Genomic DNA, 17551 nt, shown 5'->3' on the forward strand with positions numbered 1-17551 from the left:
AGAAATAAAGTTCCAGGTTGGTATTTTGTTTTTTTTTAGTATTCACGCTAACAATTATAATTCTTAACGTTTATAACAATAAATACTGACATAAATTTGATATCTAATGATAAATGACTATAAAATTCACATATTATAATGATATACGTGTAAATTGTATCGTAGACAACTTATAACTAATATTCCAGTTATTTTAATAAGTTAGGTATAGTAGTAAGTGAATGGTTGGGGTTAAATTTTATAGTAATACTTACAGAACTTGCTTTTTTCGGCTTTGGCCGTCGTAGCTAACAGGATGGCAATAAGCGCGGTAAACATAGCGCGCGCCAACATGGCGGCGCGGCCTGTCAGAAACCCGGCGCGGCGGGTACTGTCCCGAACACGACTCACTACTCTTATCGACCACTGATGGACCCCACGCGCATGCGCCACACTACCACGCTATGGGGTTGCCAGCCGGGAAATTGTTAAATAAACATTCTGGTTTACGAAGTTGTCAAACTTTTTTCACTTTTTTACAATCAGAATACTAATGATTCGATTAAATAACTGCATAAGCAAACTATGATTGATTTTTATGCTCGTTTTTATATTACTTGTTTTTGTTTTCGGTCTGAAGGGCGCCGTAGCTAGTGAAATTACTGGGCAAATGAGACTTAACATCTTACGTCTCAAGGTGACGCGGAAGCGCAGTTGTGGTACCGCTCAGAATTTTTGGTCTTTCAAGAATGCTGAGCGGCACTGCATCAGCTCCACGTCCGGTTCGTCTCGTCCCTTATTTAGATAAAAAAAATTATAAAAGTTACGATTTTTATAGTTACAGGGTTATTCTCTATTCATTTTATAGTAAAATTAGATCACGTTCCTCTCAGGAGCATGAATCAGAAAGTGAAGAACGAAATGCTAGTAGCTTAGATAATTTATACGTCTAGATAGAGCCTCTTGCTTCTAGACAACCGATGAAAACAGGCCAGGCTTAATACTTTAGTGTGAGGGACACTCGCGATTTGTATGTTACATAGAGTTGGTGCATTGGTCAAAATAGAGGTTAACTGCCAACCTCAATTTTTTGCCACTTTTTCACAGCTGTCACGGTCTATCTAGATGTATAAATGATCTAAGGCAAGAAGTATGATCACAATTTTTTTTTTTAATTTCTTTCCATGTCAAAAGAGTCACTTCATGATTGGTGATCTCACCCACTCAAAGAATCAAAGGTAATCAACGTAAATCATTACTTAAATCTGCCGCTGATATTATAACCGTTTCTTTTTAAGTTGTAAAAAAATATAGTTAGTAAAAAGTACATCGTTTTATAATAAACTCTTAAAAAAGACGACGTTTCTATAACTTTTCGGTTAAACCTCGTCACTTTTATTTGTTATTGAAATTTAAATTCATTTAAATGTTACTGCTTTTCATACATATTTAACTAAATATAATTTATAAAATTATTACGTTGCCTTCCTTTTCCACTTACATTTCACCATTAACATTTGCTAATATATAATATTTGTACAAGTAATTTAACTCCAATTTAAAATCAACGAAACATTTAAGTTGCAACAGATACCCCTCATATTTATTATACTTCACAAATGACCCTATGATGCACTTGAAGACTTGTGAAAAATAATTAGAAAAACCTTTTCTAAAAGGTGTCCAAGTTATTAGAAAAACAAGTGCAGCAGTTTTTCCCGAAGTGCCTGCATGATCCTGTGAGAACCGCCCATTTCACCACCCCTTCTTAATTGGAGAAAAAACAGTTGAAAACCTCTGGATTGTCCAAGATATCTCCAAGCACCCGGGGACAACTGGGTGGAAATAGTACTTCGAGTAGTGAAAAATCTGTAGAGACAGTACCCCACGTAAAGTTTTTGTATCTTCTACCGCATATATCACGGGGTATGGTCAGATATGTTCTTATGTCTTTAGTCCTTATAATAGCAATAAAATAACAGCCAAGCGCGAGTTGGACTCGCCCATGAAGGGTTTCGTAGCAGCAAGTAACATAATATAAAAGTTATATAGAATGGAAAATGATATTAAATTATCTTAAGGGAAAAGCCAAAAAATCTTTGCTCAAAATCATACAGCGCAAATGAGCACTCATCATTTATATATATTAAAAAAGACTACTTACTAGATCTCGTTCAAACCAATTTGTGGTGGAAGTTTTCCTGGTAATGTACATCATATATTTTTTTAGTTTTACCGACACAATGATCTCTTATTTTAGAACACACACATTTTACAACTTCAGAAGTGTCTCTCGCGCAGACTATTCAGTTTAGAAAAAAGTGATTTTTGCAAACCTATCAATACATAGCTCATATGGTTTGATGAAAAAAAATTTAGAGTTTCAGTTCTAAGTATGGGTACAACCAAAATGTATTAATTATTATTTTTGTATAAAAATGTTAATGCGATTCACAGAATACATCTACTTAGCAAGTTTCAACAGTAGAGTTATTATACTTTTGGAAAAAAGTGGCTGTGACATATGGACGGACAGACAGACAGACATGATGAATCTATAAGGGTTCCGTTTTCTGCCATTTGTCTTCGGAACCCTAACAAACACAAACAAAGGATGTTTCAGTGACAATAAGGAAACGGGGCATAAGAGGACGAGAGAAATGGTGTAAAACTATAATGTAGGTACTGGTATCCGAGAGACAGAACAAGAAACCGAGGTAAACCACTGGACCAGGAGATGGGTGGACGAGATTAAAACAGTTTTGGGCAGCAGTTGGTGGAGGTCTATGACTATACTATGTATTACCAGTGAGAGACTCCTTTGCACAGGATGCCGGCTAGATTATGGGTACCACAACGGCGCCTATTTCTGCCGTGAAACAGTAATGTGTAAACATTACTCAGTTTCGGTCTGAAGAGGCGCCGTAGCTAGTGAAATTACTGCGCAAATGAGACTTAACATTTTATGTCTCAAGGTGACGAGCGCAAGTGTAGTACCGCTAAGAATTATTGGGTTTTTCAATAATCCTGAGCGGCACTGCATTGTAATGGGTAATGCGTATCAATTACCATCAGCTGAACGTCCTGCTCGTCGCGTCCCTTATTTTCATTAAAAAAAAAACCAAAAGTAGAATGTATTATTACGATAAGATACGTAATTCCGCGTCACGTTGCTGTTAAGCTCTCCACAACCGCGTTTTAATAGAAACTTTTTGCTACACACGCCCACTCTGTAGAATCATTCCTCTCTCTATTCCCGAACCAATACGACTAAGGGACCTTCTAGTCTAGAACTATCGTGCCTGCTTACCCCATCTAAAATAAAAAGAATATCTGGTCTGATTTCACTTCAATATGATTTCTTTATTTAAGAGGAGACAAATAGACATGTAGCAAATCAAACGATGTAAAAACTGTCGCTCATGGAATGTCTGCAATATTAGAGGCTACCTTCACGAGCGCATGAGTCAAGACAAGTCTGCGCTTCTAAGTTCTATTTTTTTTTATGGAATAGGAGGACAAACGAGCGTACGGATCACCTGGTGTTAAGTGATCACCGCCACCCACATTCTTTTGCAACACCAGAGGAATCACCAAAGCGTTGCCAGCCTTTAAGGAAGGTGTACGCGCTTTTTTTGAAGGTGCCCATGTCGTTTCGTCCCAGAAACACCGCACAAGGAAGCTCATTCCACAGCTTCGTAGTACAAGGAAGAAAGCTCCTTGAAAACCGCACTGTGGAAGACCGCCACACATCCAGATGGTAGGGGTGATATCCTAACTTGTGGAGGGTGGAATTCGGCGGCAGGAATCAGATTAAAAATTGGTTCTATCATTGGTGTTTAGTGTTTTTTTCCTTTTCTATCTCAATTTTACCACTAGATATGCGATAAGGAGAGAGTATGCCCTAAACTTAATTGTCCCTTATCAACAAGGCCCAATGGTCTTCATTTCACAACATATCGTCGGAACGTCCATTTGACTGTTAATGATTCCTGAGCTTACTGCTCAAGAGCATAAATTAACATTTCCATAGACAAATATTGTACAAAGAAAAAGCTTTATGAAAGTTCAATGTAATTGATTCGTAAGACATTTTTAGAAACTCTTGTTACAGATGAAAAATCGCTAGAAGATCTTTATTATATCCACACGAATTTCCCTGAAACAACATTCTAAAAGGAGCTGCCTATTAATAATTCACGAGCTAGGGAGCCTGCCTCCTGGCAACACTGTTCTCATTCTTCTATTCACACAAAAATCCTACAACTTTAAACTTATATGCTTTATTTTGAATTTTAAACGCGTGCTTTAAAGTCAATATTCGCTTGAAGTCCATCTTTACTGTAGACAGTAAGCGGTACGCCGAAGGCTACTAATAGTACGAGCTATCTTAATAAAAGCTGCACTGAAAATTGAGCCTAGAGTGCCTGAATTGCAGTAACTAGTTGAAAGCATAGATTGCTTGTATTGCTACCGTGAAAAACAACATCTGAGAACACAGCCAGGAATGTATTACGAAGTTGTCCGTATAAACACATACTGCGTTATACTCCAAGTACGGAAATATTTGAATGGAAGTTGACAATTTTCATAGAGTGAGTGCTGTAAAATATGAAAAAAAAACGATGCTAAATGCGTTAAAACAAACGGCATTGGTATGTTCACAGTTATTGTTTTTCATTTAAAAACTAAACGGTTCACATGTATTCCGTGACTATAAATATATTTTAAGAGCAATGGTATTTATTTGAGACTAGTTTTGGTGCGGTGAGCACTTTATTCAATAAAGTTTATGGTGTGGGTATTGAATTTACCAGTGGGAGGCTCCTTTGCACAGAATGCCGGCTAGATTGTGGGTACCACAACGGCGCCTATTGCTGCCGTGAAGCAATGTGTAAAGAAGTAATGTGTAAGCATTATTGTGTTTCGGTCTGAAGGGCGCCGTAGCTAGTGAAATTACTGGGCAAATGAGACTTAACATCTTATGTCTCAAGGTGACGAGTGCAGTTGTAGTGCGGCTCAGAAGAATTGGGTTTTTAAAAAACCTGAGCGGCACTGCATGCCACAAATTAAGATATCATCCACACCATCGGTATGTCCTCTACAGTGCGGTTTTCAAGTAGCTTTCTTCCACGTACTACAAAGCTGTGGAATGAGCTTCCTTGTGCGGTGTTTCCGGGAGGATACACATGGGTACCTTCAAAAAAAGCGCGAACACCTTCCTTAAAGGCTGGCAACGCTACTGTGATTCCACTGGTGTTGCAAGAGATTATGGGCGGCGGTGATCACTTAAAAACAGGTGACCCGCACGCTCGTTTATCCTCCTATTCCATCAAAAAAAAAATCTGAGTACTTCAATTGCGCTCGTCACCTTGAGACATAAGATGTTAAGTCTCATTTTTCCCAGTAATTTCATTAGCTACAGAGCTCTTCCGGCCGAAACACAGCCGGCACCTGTGTATTTGTATTAAAGGTAACCTTGTCGGGTCATCCTGGAAACACCCCGCAAGGAAAATCATTCCATAGTTCAGTTGTACGTGGCAGAAACTTCCTAGAAAATCGCACTTTTTCCGAAAACCGGCAGAAACTATACTATTAGTCATATGGAGAGTACGTAACTACTAAGTAAGTCATTATTGGCTAGGAGCTGATCTTTATATTATGTTAGAAAGGTTAAAAGCTAAAACAATAATTAATTAATTAATCGTAAATTTATACGGCCTTACATATAAACTATAAACTATATTTATGTAAAATTCGCATGTATGTGATTTTATGTTAAAACTTATAGGAGTAAATGTCTTTAAACTGAACTTGGTATAAAGTTATACCTGAGAATAAACCAAGAATATGCAAAATGTTGACTATATCGCCGACAACAATGTAAATACAATGATAATTCTGAAGTTTTCCTAATGTCAAGCAGGCTTGCAAATAAACGCGGGTAACGTTATACGTCCGAATAAAAAAAACATAAGAAAAATGTCGATTTGAAAACAATTTGCATATTCTTGGTTTATTCTCAAGAATAACTTTATACCACGTTTATTTATTATTACAATGACAGTCCACGTATATCTTACATAACTACATAAAATATTGTATTTTTGAATAAAAATAGCGCAAAAAAAATGCTGGAAGAGTTTCTTGCGTCGCTTCTTCTCTCTCAGAGCACCATTTGTTTCCGAAGCGGTAGTAGTGTAAGTATATTAGAAATGACATCAAAAAGAATTCATATAAATCAAATTTTAGAAAATAAATGCCTTTTATGCCATTTAACTCTATCAAACTTAATCAAATTTAAAAAATATCCCGCCAATAATATAAAATAAACTGAAGTGCGATAAAAAATACATAAACTCCATTGAACAATGAACGCAAACAGAAACAGTGCAAAATTACTTGTGGAATAAAATAAATTATGGAATATGATTGTACGTTTTAAACAAGTTCAATTATTCTGGTAATGCACATCATAACATAGTATCTAAAAAAATATAAGTAATAAAAAAAGACATTTGAAAAAAATAAAAAAAAAAGTGAGACCTAAGATAAGAGCTGGGGACTGCCTTAAAGGCGGTATCAGTCTCGAAGACACATGTTTCATCGGCACCAATACCGACTTTTCAAGTAGCCTGTATAAAGGCAAGCCTTGCTGAGTTCGAACCCCTCCCTCACCCCTGAAACCCGCTCGACACCTCGCAACACTTGAAACCACTTCATTGTAGAGAGGCTCTTCACGCAACTCAAGTATGTACAAGCAAAGGTATTTTTGAACTTGAAAACGGTTCAAAGGACCAAAATTCTTTGAGTGAGGCTCGAGAATTTGGTTGCGGCTTGTCAGCTACTAAGAGAGAAGAAAATCAGGTTATTTAATTGCAATTCAAGGAGACCAAATATTAATTTAATTGTGAAAACAATAAATTATTCATACTTAGATTATAAAAATATTTTTTAACTTTTTGGATATGATATGTATTTAAATAGTGTTATCCTAAAATACATAGCTGATATTTCAACATTAAAGGCTACTTTAAAAACTCTAAATATCCGAAAGTTGATTGGAATATCGTCAAATTTTCAGAGTGTGGTAAAATTTGGTTACTAGTGGCTTAGATTTTCGTTAGTTGAGTCTTTATTTGGTACTTTATGAGCATTTATTTAAACGCCATTGCTTGTTGCGGCGTCGTGTAGCTCTAGAAGTATTTGTCACTAATTATTATTCTGATAAGTAGTAGTTTCATTGAGATCAACTAGAAATCTTTCAGAAAATTTATTGAAGTAAATTAAGTAAATTATAAAAGTAACTTTGCGGAAATCCATAATTATACAAATGATTTAAGTTTTCTTTAGTGTTAATTCCGCCAATATTTATTTTTAAACAATTCGACACAACACGTCCTGAGGATGCCTGGTGTAGAGGCGAAACACGTGTCGAATTGTTTAAAAACAAATATTGGCGGAATTAACACTAAAGAAAACTTAAATCCTTTATAGAAATCTTTCAGTTTACTATCGAGTAAAAATCATTGTTTTTATATACTTACAGAAATGATCGTGATACAAATCATCACTTCATTAACAGTGAATTCAAAGTCATAAAGGTATATGACGTCACTAAACGATAGTTTTCGGAGCTTAAATACAGTTGGATGCAAGTCTTACTTACTAAGATGAAAAGATAAAATTCCCAACGAATTTCTTGTAAATTCTTCTCATCGACTAAATGATATTAATCGACTATTAAATTCATAAGACACTTCAATATCGTTTTAAAGTGTCTATTTTACTTTACTGAAGTTGATTTAATAGATAAATAAACATCCTTTATGACACTTAAAAAACTTTCAAATATATGTCTAATGTTTGTGTAAATATTTAATGTAATAGTATAATTACATTCTTAAGACGCGATGTTAACAAATACTTTATCTACATAGTAGAATACCTAAAACTCCCTTAATCTTCATCCAGCGATTAATTACAAATCAATCAAGATATAATAAAAAAACTTAAGATAAAAAACATTAATGTACAGGATCAGCAGAGGTCTCGAATACCACCCAGCCTGGGTAAGGTTGATGAGGCTGCTCACAGGTACCCCAGACCACCGCTGATATTACGTGACCGCCGAAATTACGAACACTATCTGCTTTGTTTTGTCCCTTATCACCAGGTATCTGATATAATGACGTGAACGAATGATAAAAAGCGATTATCATAATTATTGTCGTGACGATTGCCGTCGTCCTCATTTCAGCGATATAGATTTTCCAATTAGTCATAATAGTAGATTGTTAACCGAGGGTCGAAAGAATCAATTGCCGAGGTATTTAGACTATAGACCGAGTAGAAATTGATTCTTTTACCCGTGTTAAACACTCTACTTTTCATTTCCAATATGAGGAAAATAAAACTAGTTGTTTATCTAAACTATTTAGTATTAATATATAATAATATTAGTAGTACCTATTTTAAATTAATTGTCAAATTACGACAATTTACGTCGACTTTTTAAATTTTATATATGGAACTCACCGCGTAATTGTTGCGGCTTATTCCGCTCAAAGAAGTTTGCGCTAAGTTCACACTGGCTGTTTAGAAAGTCACATGGCCGCAGATTCCTTTTAATTTGTATTTTTTTCATAAAACTCTTCACAGCTGACAGCAGTTCTATTTTTAAGTTCAATCCGGCCCTTAGGTGGTAAGTAATTTGTATTAGTTTTTCCCTCTCTATGTAGGGAAACAGCATTTTCCACCCAATAATCAGATCAAAACAACATTACTTTCCGAGTATGAGAAATGAAAAAAATATATTATCATACTTAGCGATTGTCCTGACGATTGCGACATCTTCATTTTAGTGATAGAGGTTTGCCATAGATTCGTTGATTTCACTTTCCTTTAGCAACGGTAGTTGACGTACGGTCAGAATCCATAACTTTAACCTTTCTGTTCAATTATAAGCCAGAAAATTCAAGTTTAAGGCTGGGCCGCTGACCTTAATATAGACTGCTTATGTATGCGCACCATCGTATTCTTTGGCATAGTTAAAGTTAAACAGTGAAATTATTCAATATTGACTTGATATATCACTGTTTAACTTTAACTATGCCAAGGAATACGATGATCAATTATTATAACAGCGTTACTGTTATAATAATTGATATATTATACTTCCGCTACAGCGTTTATACTTCCTGTATAGAATTAATATTTGACGAGTCCAGATAATAACATTTTTTTTATCTCTCTAGATCTTCGTATATGAGTATTTATATATTGAATTATTATTATGAGATATATGAATATGGGAAGATGAAATTGAAAAATTTGTCGGGAAAGCTTGGATTAGACTTAGAAGAAACAGAAAAAATGGAGAAGGCCTTCGCCAACTTGGGCAAACAGATGAGGTTGTTGACGTCGTCTTACTTTTCAGCGAAAACAATTAATATTTATTTAAAAAAAAACATTATACTGTAATTACTTTTCTGAAATAAAGGTTAATATTATTATTACTATATTGAATTATTAATGTCATTCGATCGTGAACTTGCCTTGACAAAATTGTCCTGGTTTCCAAAATAAAAGTGTTACTATACAGTTTTATTATAACTACCATTTTACCTTTTTATGCATAAATAACATATTATCTTCGCGATACACCTTTATTCAAAGGCATAAAAGGCATTCATTTTCTCAAAATTGATTCCCTTACTATTCTTTTTGATTTCATTTCTAATATACTAGATACTACTTCTTCGTCGGATTACTCTTGACAGAGCAGTCGTGGTCACGTCGAACGACGAACGATTCTACGCCAGTTATCCCTGGCTGTTGCTTCTCTGGCACATGTGTTGAGGAGAGTATTGGTTAGGGCTTTGATCTGGTCTGTCCAGCGCATAGGGGAGCGTCCTTTTGACCTACTGCCGTTGACCCTTCCCTGAACAACAAGTCTCTCTATGGCATGCTCTCCACGTCGCGTGATATGTCCGAAGTATCTGAGATACTACTACCGCTTCGGAAATAAATGGCGATCTGAAAGAGAAGAAGCGGCGCAAGAAACACTCTCAGCATTCTTTTTTTGCGCTCTTGTTAATTAAATATGCAATATTGTGCTGTCATTGCTATTGCTATAAAATAATCATAACCAGGCTGTCGGATCACTTAGATATTCAGCTGTGGAGTAGTAGTAGGATTTACGGCAGCGCCATTTTTTAACAAAACATAATATTTAACACAAAGTATGTAGACATAGTCTAATTAAGATATTCGCGTATTAGATATTTAACTCAAACATTGATACTTAAACTTGTTATGCTTACTCGTTTCGTCAACTATAAAATAAATGACTTTCTTAATGATACCACAACTTGGAAATGTGTTAACTACCCTCTGGCTTAGATAATTTATACGTCTAGATAGAGTCTCTTGCTTTTAGACAACTGATGAAAACAGACCAGGAATATTAGTTTAGTGTGCGTGACAAAGCTACGTCTCACATTCGCGATTTGTATGACACTTTGTGTTCGTGTGCGTGAATTGCTCAAAATAGAGGTTCTATTTTGAGCAATTTCAAGTTCTAAAGTCTATTGCGACGTTTTCACAGCTGTTATAGTCTATCTAGAGGTATAAATAATCTAGGCTTGCAGGAATTTTAGTGTAAAGAAATTTTACTTAAAAAAGGGGGTCCGCTAAATTTCTTGCGCCCGTTCTTGTCAGATCTAAGGCCTATTATTTTCAATTGGTGGTAGATTATACGAACATGCGAGCGATTTAAAATCCAACTTTGAATAAAAACAGATTAGGTTCAATTTGGATAATGCCAGTTGCCACGTTCAAGATGCCTTTACTAAATCTACTGAATTGCCTATCTGAAGACCTTTGAATTAGCAATGAATTGTGGTCTGTGGTAACTGGTAGCCTAGTGTAAGCTAATTAACGCATAGTTTACACAACGTTGAAGCTGGAATGTCCTCGCCAAATTAATTAATATTAAGCACAACAATACACACTCCGTTTATGAAATTATTCAAAACATATGGGTGCGCGCGTATTTACCCATACAGCGTACGTTTTAAGTTACCTTATTTGTTTGTGAACCAATTGAATTAAAGTTCACATAAAATGCTACCTTAAATCTAAAAAAAATATTTAAATTAGTTAAGTATTTTAATTATTTATTAAAGACGCCTAAGCGTTAAAAATAGTTATATGTTGAATTTAATGTTGTATGCTTCTTCTTCTTTATCAGCCGGAAGATGTCCACTGCTTGATAAAGGCCCTCCCCCAAAGATTTCCATGACGATCGGCCCTGCGCTGCCCTTGTTCAACGTATTCCGGCGATCTTGACCATGTATGTTGTATACAATTACACTAAATTGTTAATAACTAAAGTAGGTATAGATTTTCGTCAGCGAACATTAGGTAATTAGAGTTCCGAAAACATCTATATCGTTGATGAAACATATGAATAACAAGGGTCCGAGAAGAAAGCCTTGTGGAACACCCAATGACGTTCTATATATAGATCGTCATTGGGAACACCCAATGGACTAGTAGCCCAAGAGGAGTCGAACCCACTCAGAACCCACTCAATAGCTTGTGTGTAATCATCTATACAGGTCACCTCTTATACTAAGACCGAGTAATTTGTAAACACTTTTTCCTGCAAATTATTATCCTGTAAATTGTATCTTGTAAGTACGCCGCCAATCTAGTTCATATTTTACTAGATTCTCTTATTTATTCAAACAAAACAAATCTTATAACTGTATTTACAATACTATGACTACATAAAGTTAAAACTATCATTACGTGGAAGCTTACCAAGAATACTGGCAGTATTTCCGCGTTGGATAGCTAGGCTGATCCGTTGACCGAGATAGCTGTCAGCGCTTGGGTTTCCAGTAGCCTTATTGAGGCGCGAAGATAGTATTTTATACATTGTCCGCACCTCTGGGCCCCACGGGCCAAGTGACTCGACACCAAATGGCACAAATATGTATGACTCACTGAGACCAACATATTTGCGACGCATGCCGTCTTCGGGAGTCTAATCAGCAGCCCCACTGACGTAACTTGGACATGAGACATTACTAGATTGATATTCATATCCAGAATACAATGCTATCATAATAAATGACACCAAGCATATAGAATTGGGCAAGCAAAGATGCAGTCCACATAAAGTCACCGCATAAATAAGCAGGAAGTGTTTCGCGATGCGAAACGTTTGTAGCCGTGTTATGTTACTGTCGTTACGTGGTCATTGTGTGTTTGTTATATGTGTGTGTGTTATTTCATATCATTAATGAATTACTTATGCAATTCATAACATTATTTTATTCTTAAGTAACTAAAATCTTTACTGACAATAGTTCTGAGCTCCTGTTTAGCTAATTTTGTAATAGGTGGCAATATATATTTTGTTATTTTCAAACGATGTCGGTAGTGATTTCGGACATTTTGCAAGTGCATTTGACGAGGTTTGATTGGCTAATGCGCGAGGATGTAAATTTATCTTGTAAATTAGAAAAATCTCTGTATACACTTTATCTTAGTTTGCTCCGTTTTAAAGCGTATTAAAATTCGAACTCGAATTAAAATCACGACAGAACACCGTAAAAAGCAAAGCATTAATCTTTCTCACTTTATCTTTATATCGCATTTTTGTGATTATTTCGAGAAATCGTAATGGTGCATGCATTTTCTTACTTATAAATTGCGCTGAGTAATTTGAGTATGATAAAATATTCCAGTTATTTATTTTAATTATTTATCAATGAAAGGGTTTTTGACATGACTATTGCTACTAACGAAACCTTCTGAGGTGACAAGATGTTATGGTTATTTCACTAGACTATGGTGTTTATTTTTTTTTTTGTCGTTTTTTTTTTATGTCGTTAGTCACAAGATGGACTAACGATCAGGTCAAGATCGTGGGAATACGTTGGATAAGGGCAGTGCAGGACCGATAATCCTGGAAATCTTTGGGGTGGCAGTGGAAGCCTTCCTGCTGATGATGATGATGATGGTGTTCACCTAAAACGTCGTCAAGCACAACATAAGCTGAAGTGTAGGGGAACAATAAAATGGACGGAACCAAACTTTGACAGCTGCTATCTATCTGTCATCATATATTCTAATATTCAGTCTATCTCTTACTTGAGATAAAAATCTCAACTATCGTTGACATTTCTGTCCCAATAAACTTATCGATGGTAACTCACCTTATCCGTACACGCTGTCTGTCAATGGAACGACGAATAGCTTACCAGCGATAGAAGTTTGTATGGAAATTGCAATTCACGCCTTCTCATATAAGGCGATAAGAATGACTTATCGGGTATATTGAGACAGCTTCAGATTATTGGCAGCTAAACTGAGAGTAGAAGGTAGTAATTTATCCCTATCTGTAGATAATATATTGGGAACGGCTGTAAATGTTGCATATGAATATGATCTATTCGTTAGACGCACCTTAGAAAAGCTTCTACTCGTGTTTAAATATACTTAAGCATTGTCTAAAGATTGTTGAATCCTGAACAACAGAAAGATACAGATTTGCCATATAACTCTAGTTAAACAAGTGTTCAACACATATTTAACTTTTTTGTAATGACACAGTAACCGTGTTACTTATAATCGTGATGTAACGTAATTCCAAGTTTAAAACTTTTTGACTTTTCTTACCTTTGTCACATTACAGCTAATTTTAAACTTGGAGTAACTTTACTTTGAGTTTATTAGTAAGACAGTAAATATATGTATAATAAAAATCATCAATCACGTGATTTTCTTCCACTAAAACGCTATAACCAAGCTGAACCACAGCAGTCGACCGCAATGCATACAAGTAGTACTAATAATACGTTTCTTATTACTATCATAATGAGATCACACTTTATAAAATCTTTAAGTTAAATATAAATCCTCCATTTGATACACTGGCTAGTTATTTTGTTATTATACCTTCTAATATATTCATTTATTCAAAGTCAAAGTCAAATAAACTTTATTCAATAAGGCTTACGCTTAGCACTTTTGAAATATTTTTTTTGAAATATTACTAAATTTACCATTTGTTCGCAAAAGTAGGTAGAGCTCGTGAAAACAAAACACAAGAAACTAAACGGCCACTCAAATACAATGAAATCGTAACAAATTAAAAACTAAAAACTGTACATTGTCTTTTTTAAAATACTGAATAGATTTAATTCAAATTTTTCATGATAAATACTAAGGGACGACATATTATAGGCTACATACCCTAGCGTAAGATGCATCGTAGTATTTTTGGTTATAGCGTCCATGCGGATGAAGTGGCGTGTGGTAGCTAGTATTTTACTTCTAACAATACTATTTAGAGATCTAACATATTTCAAAAATAATGTTTCGTTCTGTTGAAAATTATTTCCAACAAACGCAATCCCCCCAAGTCAAAGCCAAATTCATTTCGAAGAAAGTAGGGGATCATAAATAGAGCAAAAAGACCACCTTCGCACGACACGCCACAAGTTAGGATATCATCCCCACCATCTGGATGTGTGGCGTTCCTCCACAGTGCGGTTTTCAAGGAGCTTTCTTCCTCGTACTACTAAGCTGTGGAATGAACTTCCTTGTGCGGTGTTTCCGGGACGATACGACATGGGTACCTTCAAAAAAAGCGCGTATACCTTCCTAAAAGGCCGGCAACGCTCCTGTGATTCCTCTGGTTTTGCAAGAGATTGTAGGCGGCGGTGATCACTTAACAACAGGTGACCCGTACGCTCGTTTTTCCTCCTATTCCATAAAAAAAAAACAAAAGGTAATACTTCAAATAGGCCCGAACCAGTACGAAGTGATTCTACCGCTCTTTTGACCGTGAACAATGCAGAGCTGATAGAATTGTCGGGGATTCAGTACTCTGTCATCGGGTAGATGGCTTAGCGTAGCGTACAAGCATCGCTTGATTTTATGTCATCTACCGCATTTATCACGAGGTGTGTTCCATTGAGCTGTTTTACTTGATTCCCTCCCTATCTAGCATATTTCAAATTCAAATATTTTTATTCAAAATAGGATTCAAAATCATTTATTGAACGTCAAAAACTACCACCTATTCAAAATAGACAGCCTCAGACCTGAGAAGAACGGGCGCAAAAACTCAGCGGGCTTTTTTTTTAAATATAGTTAACAATGTAATATTATCGTACAATAAACATTTATAATTATATCACCTGAGGGTGTTCTCTTCATTTCTAGTCTGTGGTATAATTAAGAAAATCGTTTATGCTATAGTAAACTTTCCCACACAAACGTTTTTTAACAATTCTTAGAAATTTCGTAATACATTTGTTTTGTACATTTTCTGGGATCATATTGTAGAAGCATATACATCGTCCAATAAAAGATTTACTAACTCGACTAAACCGAGTAGTAGGCATAACAGGTTTATGTTTGTTTCTCGTGTTAACATTATGATTGTTACTGTTTCTAGCAAATTCCTCAATGTGCTTATGAACATATATAACATTATCAGGAATTTATTGAGAAGCAACAAGAACTTTTTTGAAGGAACTCTTTGCAGGTTCAATCAAACTACGGAAAGAGTTTCTTTGTGTGGTATTTCCATTACGATATGCACTAAAAGGATGACAACGCTATTGTCATGCCTCTAGTGTTGCAGTGATCACTTTAAATCAAGTGACCCGTACGCTCATTTTGTCATCCCCAAATCGTGTTTTGGGGTCGATTTCCAGTTCTTCATTTTTGTTGTAACTAATAATATTATGTTACTCCACTTTTTAGAAAATCGCGTTGATATTTTTATCCGTAATATGGCAGACAGTACGAAGTGCATCATTGATTTCAAAAGGTAAGTAAGAAAAACAAATGAAAATATAGTTGAAATCAACGTTATACTAATTTGTTAAAAGCTTTTTAATGTTGTCTGTATCGGCCAGATATAAATAGTACAGTCAAAGAGATTTTATTACAAGTATATAGGTACATGCTTCATGCGTGAAGACTTTACTCGACCTATTCGAAAACATAAAAGGCATTTATTTTCTGAAAATTTATTCCATTAGAATTATTTTTGATGTCATTTCTAATACTTCTACCGCTTCGGAAACAAATGGCGCTCTGAGAGAGAAGTAGCGGTGCAAGAATCTCTCCCAGTATTCATTTTTTGTGCTCTTTTTAATGAAAAATTTCACTGTCATTGTTATTGCTACGTAGGTCACACCAAAAGTTTTGCGTAACTTAAAAAATTAACATGTTATAACCAAAATATTATGTTTATTGCTTTTCAAAATACTCTCCTTCACATTTTAAATATTTTTTAATGTGATCGAAGCATTTTTTAAAACAGGAGGACCACAGATCTGAAGGCATGTTTTCTACGTGCTGATTGAACGCTATCACTGCCTCTTCGGAATTGGTAAAAGTGAAACCTCTCATCAAATCTTTGATTTTGGGGAAAATACAAAAATCACGCGGTGCTAGGTCGAGGCTATGTGCAGGAAGGGTGACGAGTTGAAGTTTTTTGGAAGCTAAAAATGACTTAGTTTTGTAGGCCGTGTGTGAAGAAGCGTTGTCATGATGTAAGAGAACGCGGCTTTTTGGTCGTCTTTCGCAAACTTTTTTTAACAACCTGGGTAAAAAATGATAGAATACCATTCGGCATTAACACTCTATTGATCTTCAAGTGGAATTGTGCAGATGGGACCCGTAGCTACAAAAATGCGATAATTTTTTTACAAACGTTTCTCGCTTGCCTCACTTTTGTTGGCCTGTTCTTATTTTCAAACACGCATTCACAAGATTGCTGGTTTTTTTTTGGTTCAAAACAATAAATCCACGTTTCGTCTCCTGTAATAATTTCATAAACAGCATTAAAATGTCCGTGGTCGTACTTCATTAGCATTTGTGAGCACCATTCCAACCGAGCCCGCATCTGCTCCGCTGTCAGTTCATGAGGGATCCAACGACAACAAAGTTTCCGTACTTTCAATCCTTCGTGCAAAATTTTCTGAATTTGGCTCCCGATAGTCCTCGAATTGTCTCATAGGTAATCTGCGGGTTTTCTTCAATTAGCCGCATAACAGCAGTTACATTATTTTCGTTGACGGCAGTTGAAGGCCGCCATGTAACGAACCGACCACTCTCAAATTGAGCAAACCCCCGCCTCACGGTGCTCAAGCAACGTGCTTCTCTCCCAAAACCATTTTGAAGACGAGCGGCACAGTCTTACGGAGAGAGTGAGAACTTTTGAAATCAAAAAAATCTAAAATCTTTTCGACTTAATTCCATTTTCGTTGCGTACTTAGAACTTTGATGTGTGATAAAAAACAATTGACAAATGATTTCCCTCCAATCGTTTTTTTTTTATTACTAAGAAGGTTGCAACGTTCAAAAAATATAACATTCTAAATTCAAATAGTTCCGATTAGCTAGAAGTGCTATTTAGTTTGCCCCATGTATAATGGGCCTAAGCATAGAAGAATACCAGGACTATATGTTATGTTATATAGGGAAAACAAAAGGTACACATGGAGGATTCCTCGTTAAAAAGGAGCACAAAAAC

The 17551-nt window shown here is 35.7% G+C and overlaps 1 protein-coding gene across 1 annotated transcript in view; it reads right to left on the reverse strand.

Annotated features, from left to right (window-relative positions):
• Positions 1-384, reverse strand: part of LOC126979932 (uncharacterized) — a 135276-nt gene extending 134892 nt beyond the window's left edge. Inside the window, exon 1 of the mRNA XM_050829527.1 lies at positions 255-384. Coding sequence (XP_050685484.1) covers positions 255-333 — 79 coding nt within the window. The 5' untranslated portion in view covers positions 334-384. The remainder of the gene's footprint in view (positions 1-254) is intronic.
• Positions 385-17551: the final 17167 nt, after the last annotated feature.

Source organism: Leptidea sinapis, chromosome 4 (assembly GCF_905404315.1).
Source record: "Leptidea sinapis chromosome 4, ilLepSina1.1, whole genome shotgun sequence".
In the NCBI taxonomy this organism is placed as follows: Eukaryota; Metazoa; Arthropoda; class Insecta; order Lepidoptera; family Pieridae; genus Leptidea; species Leptidea sinapis.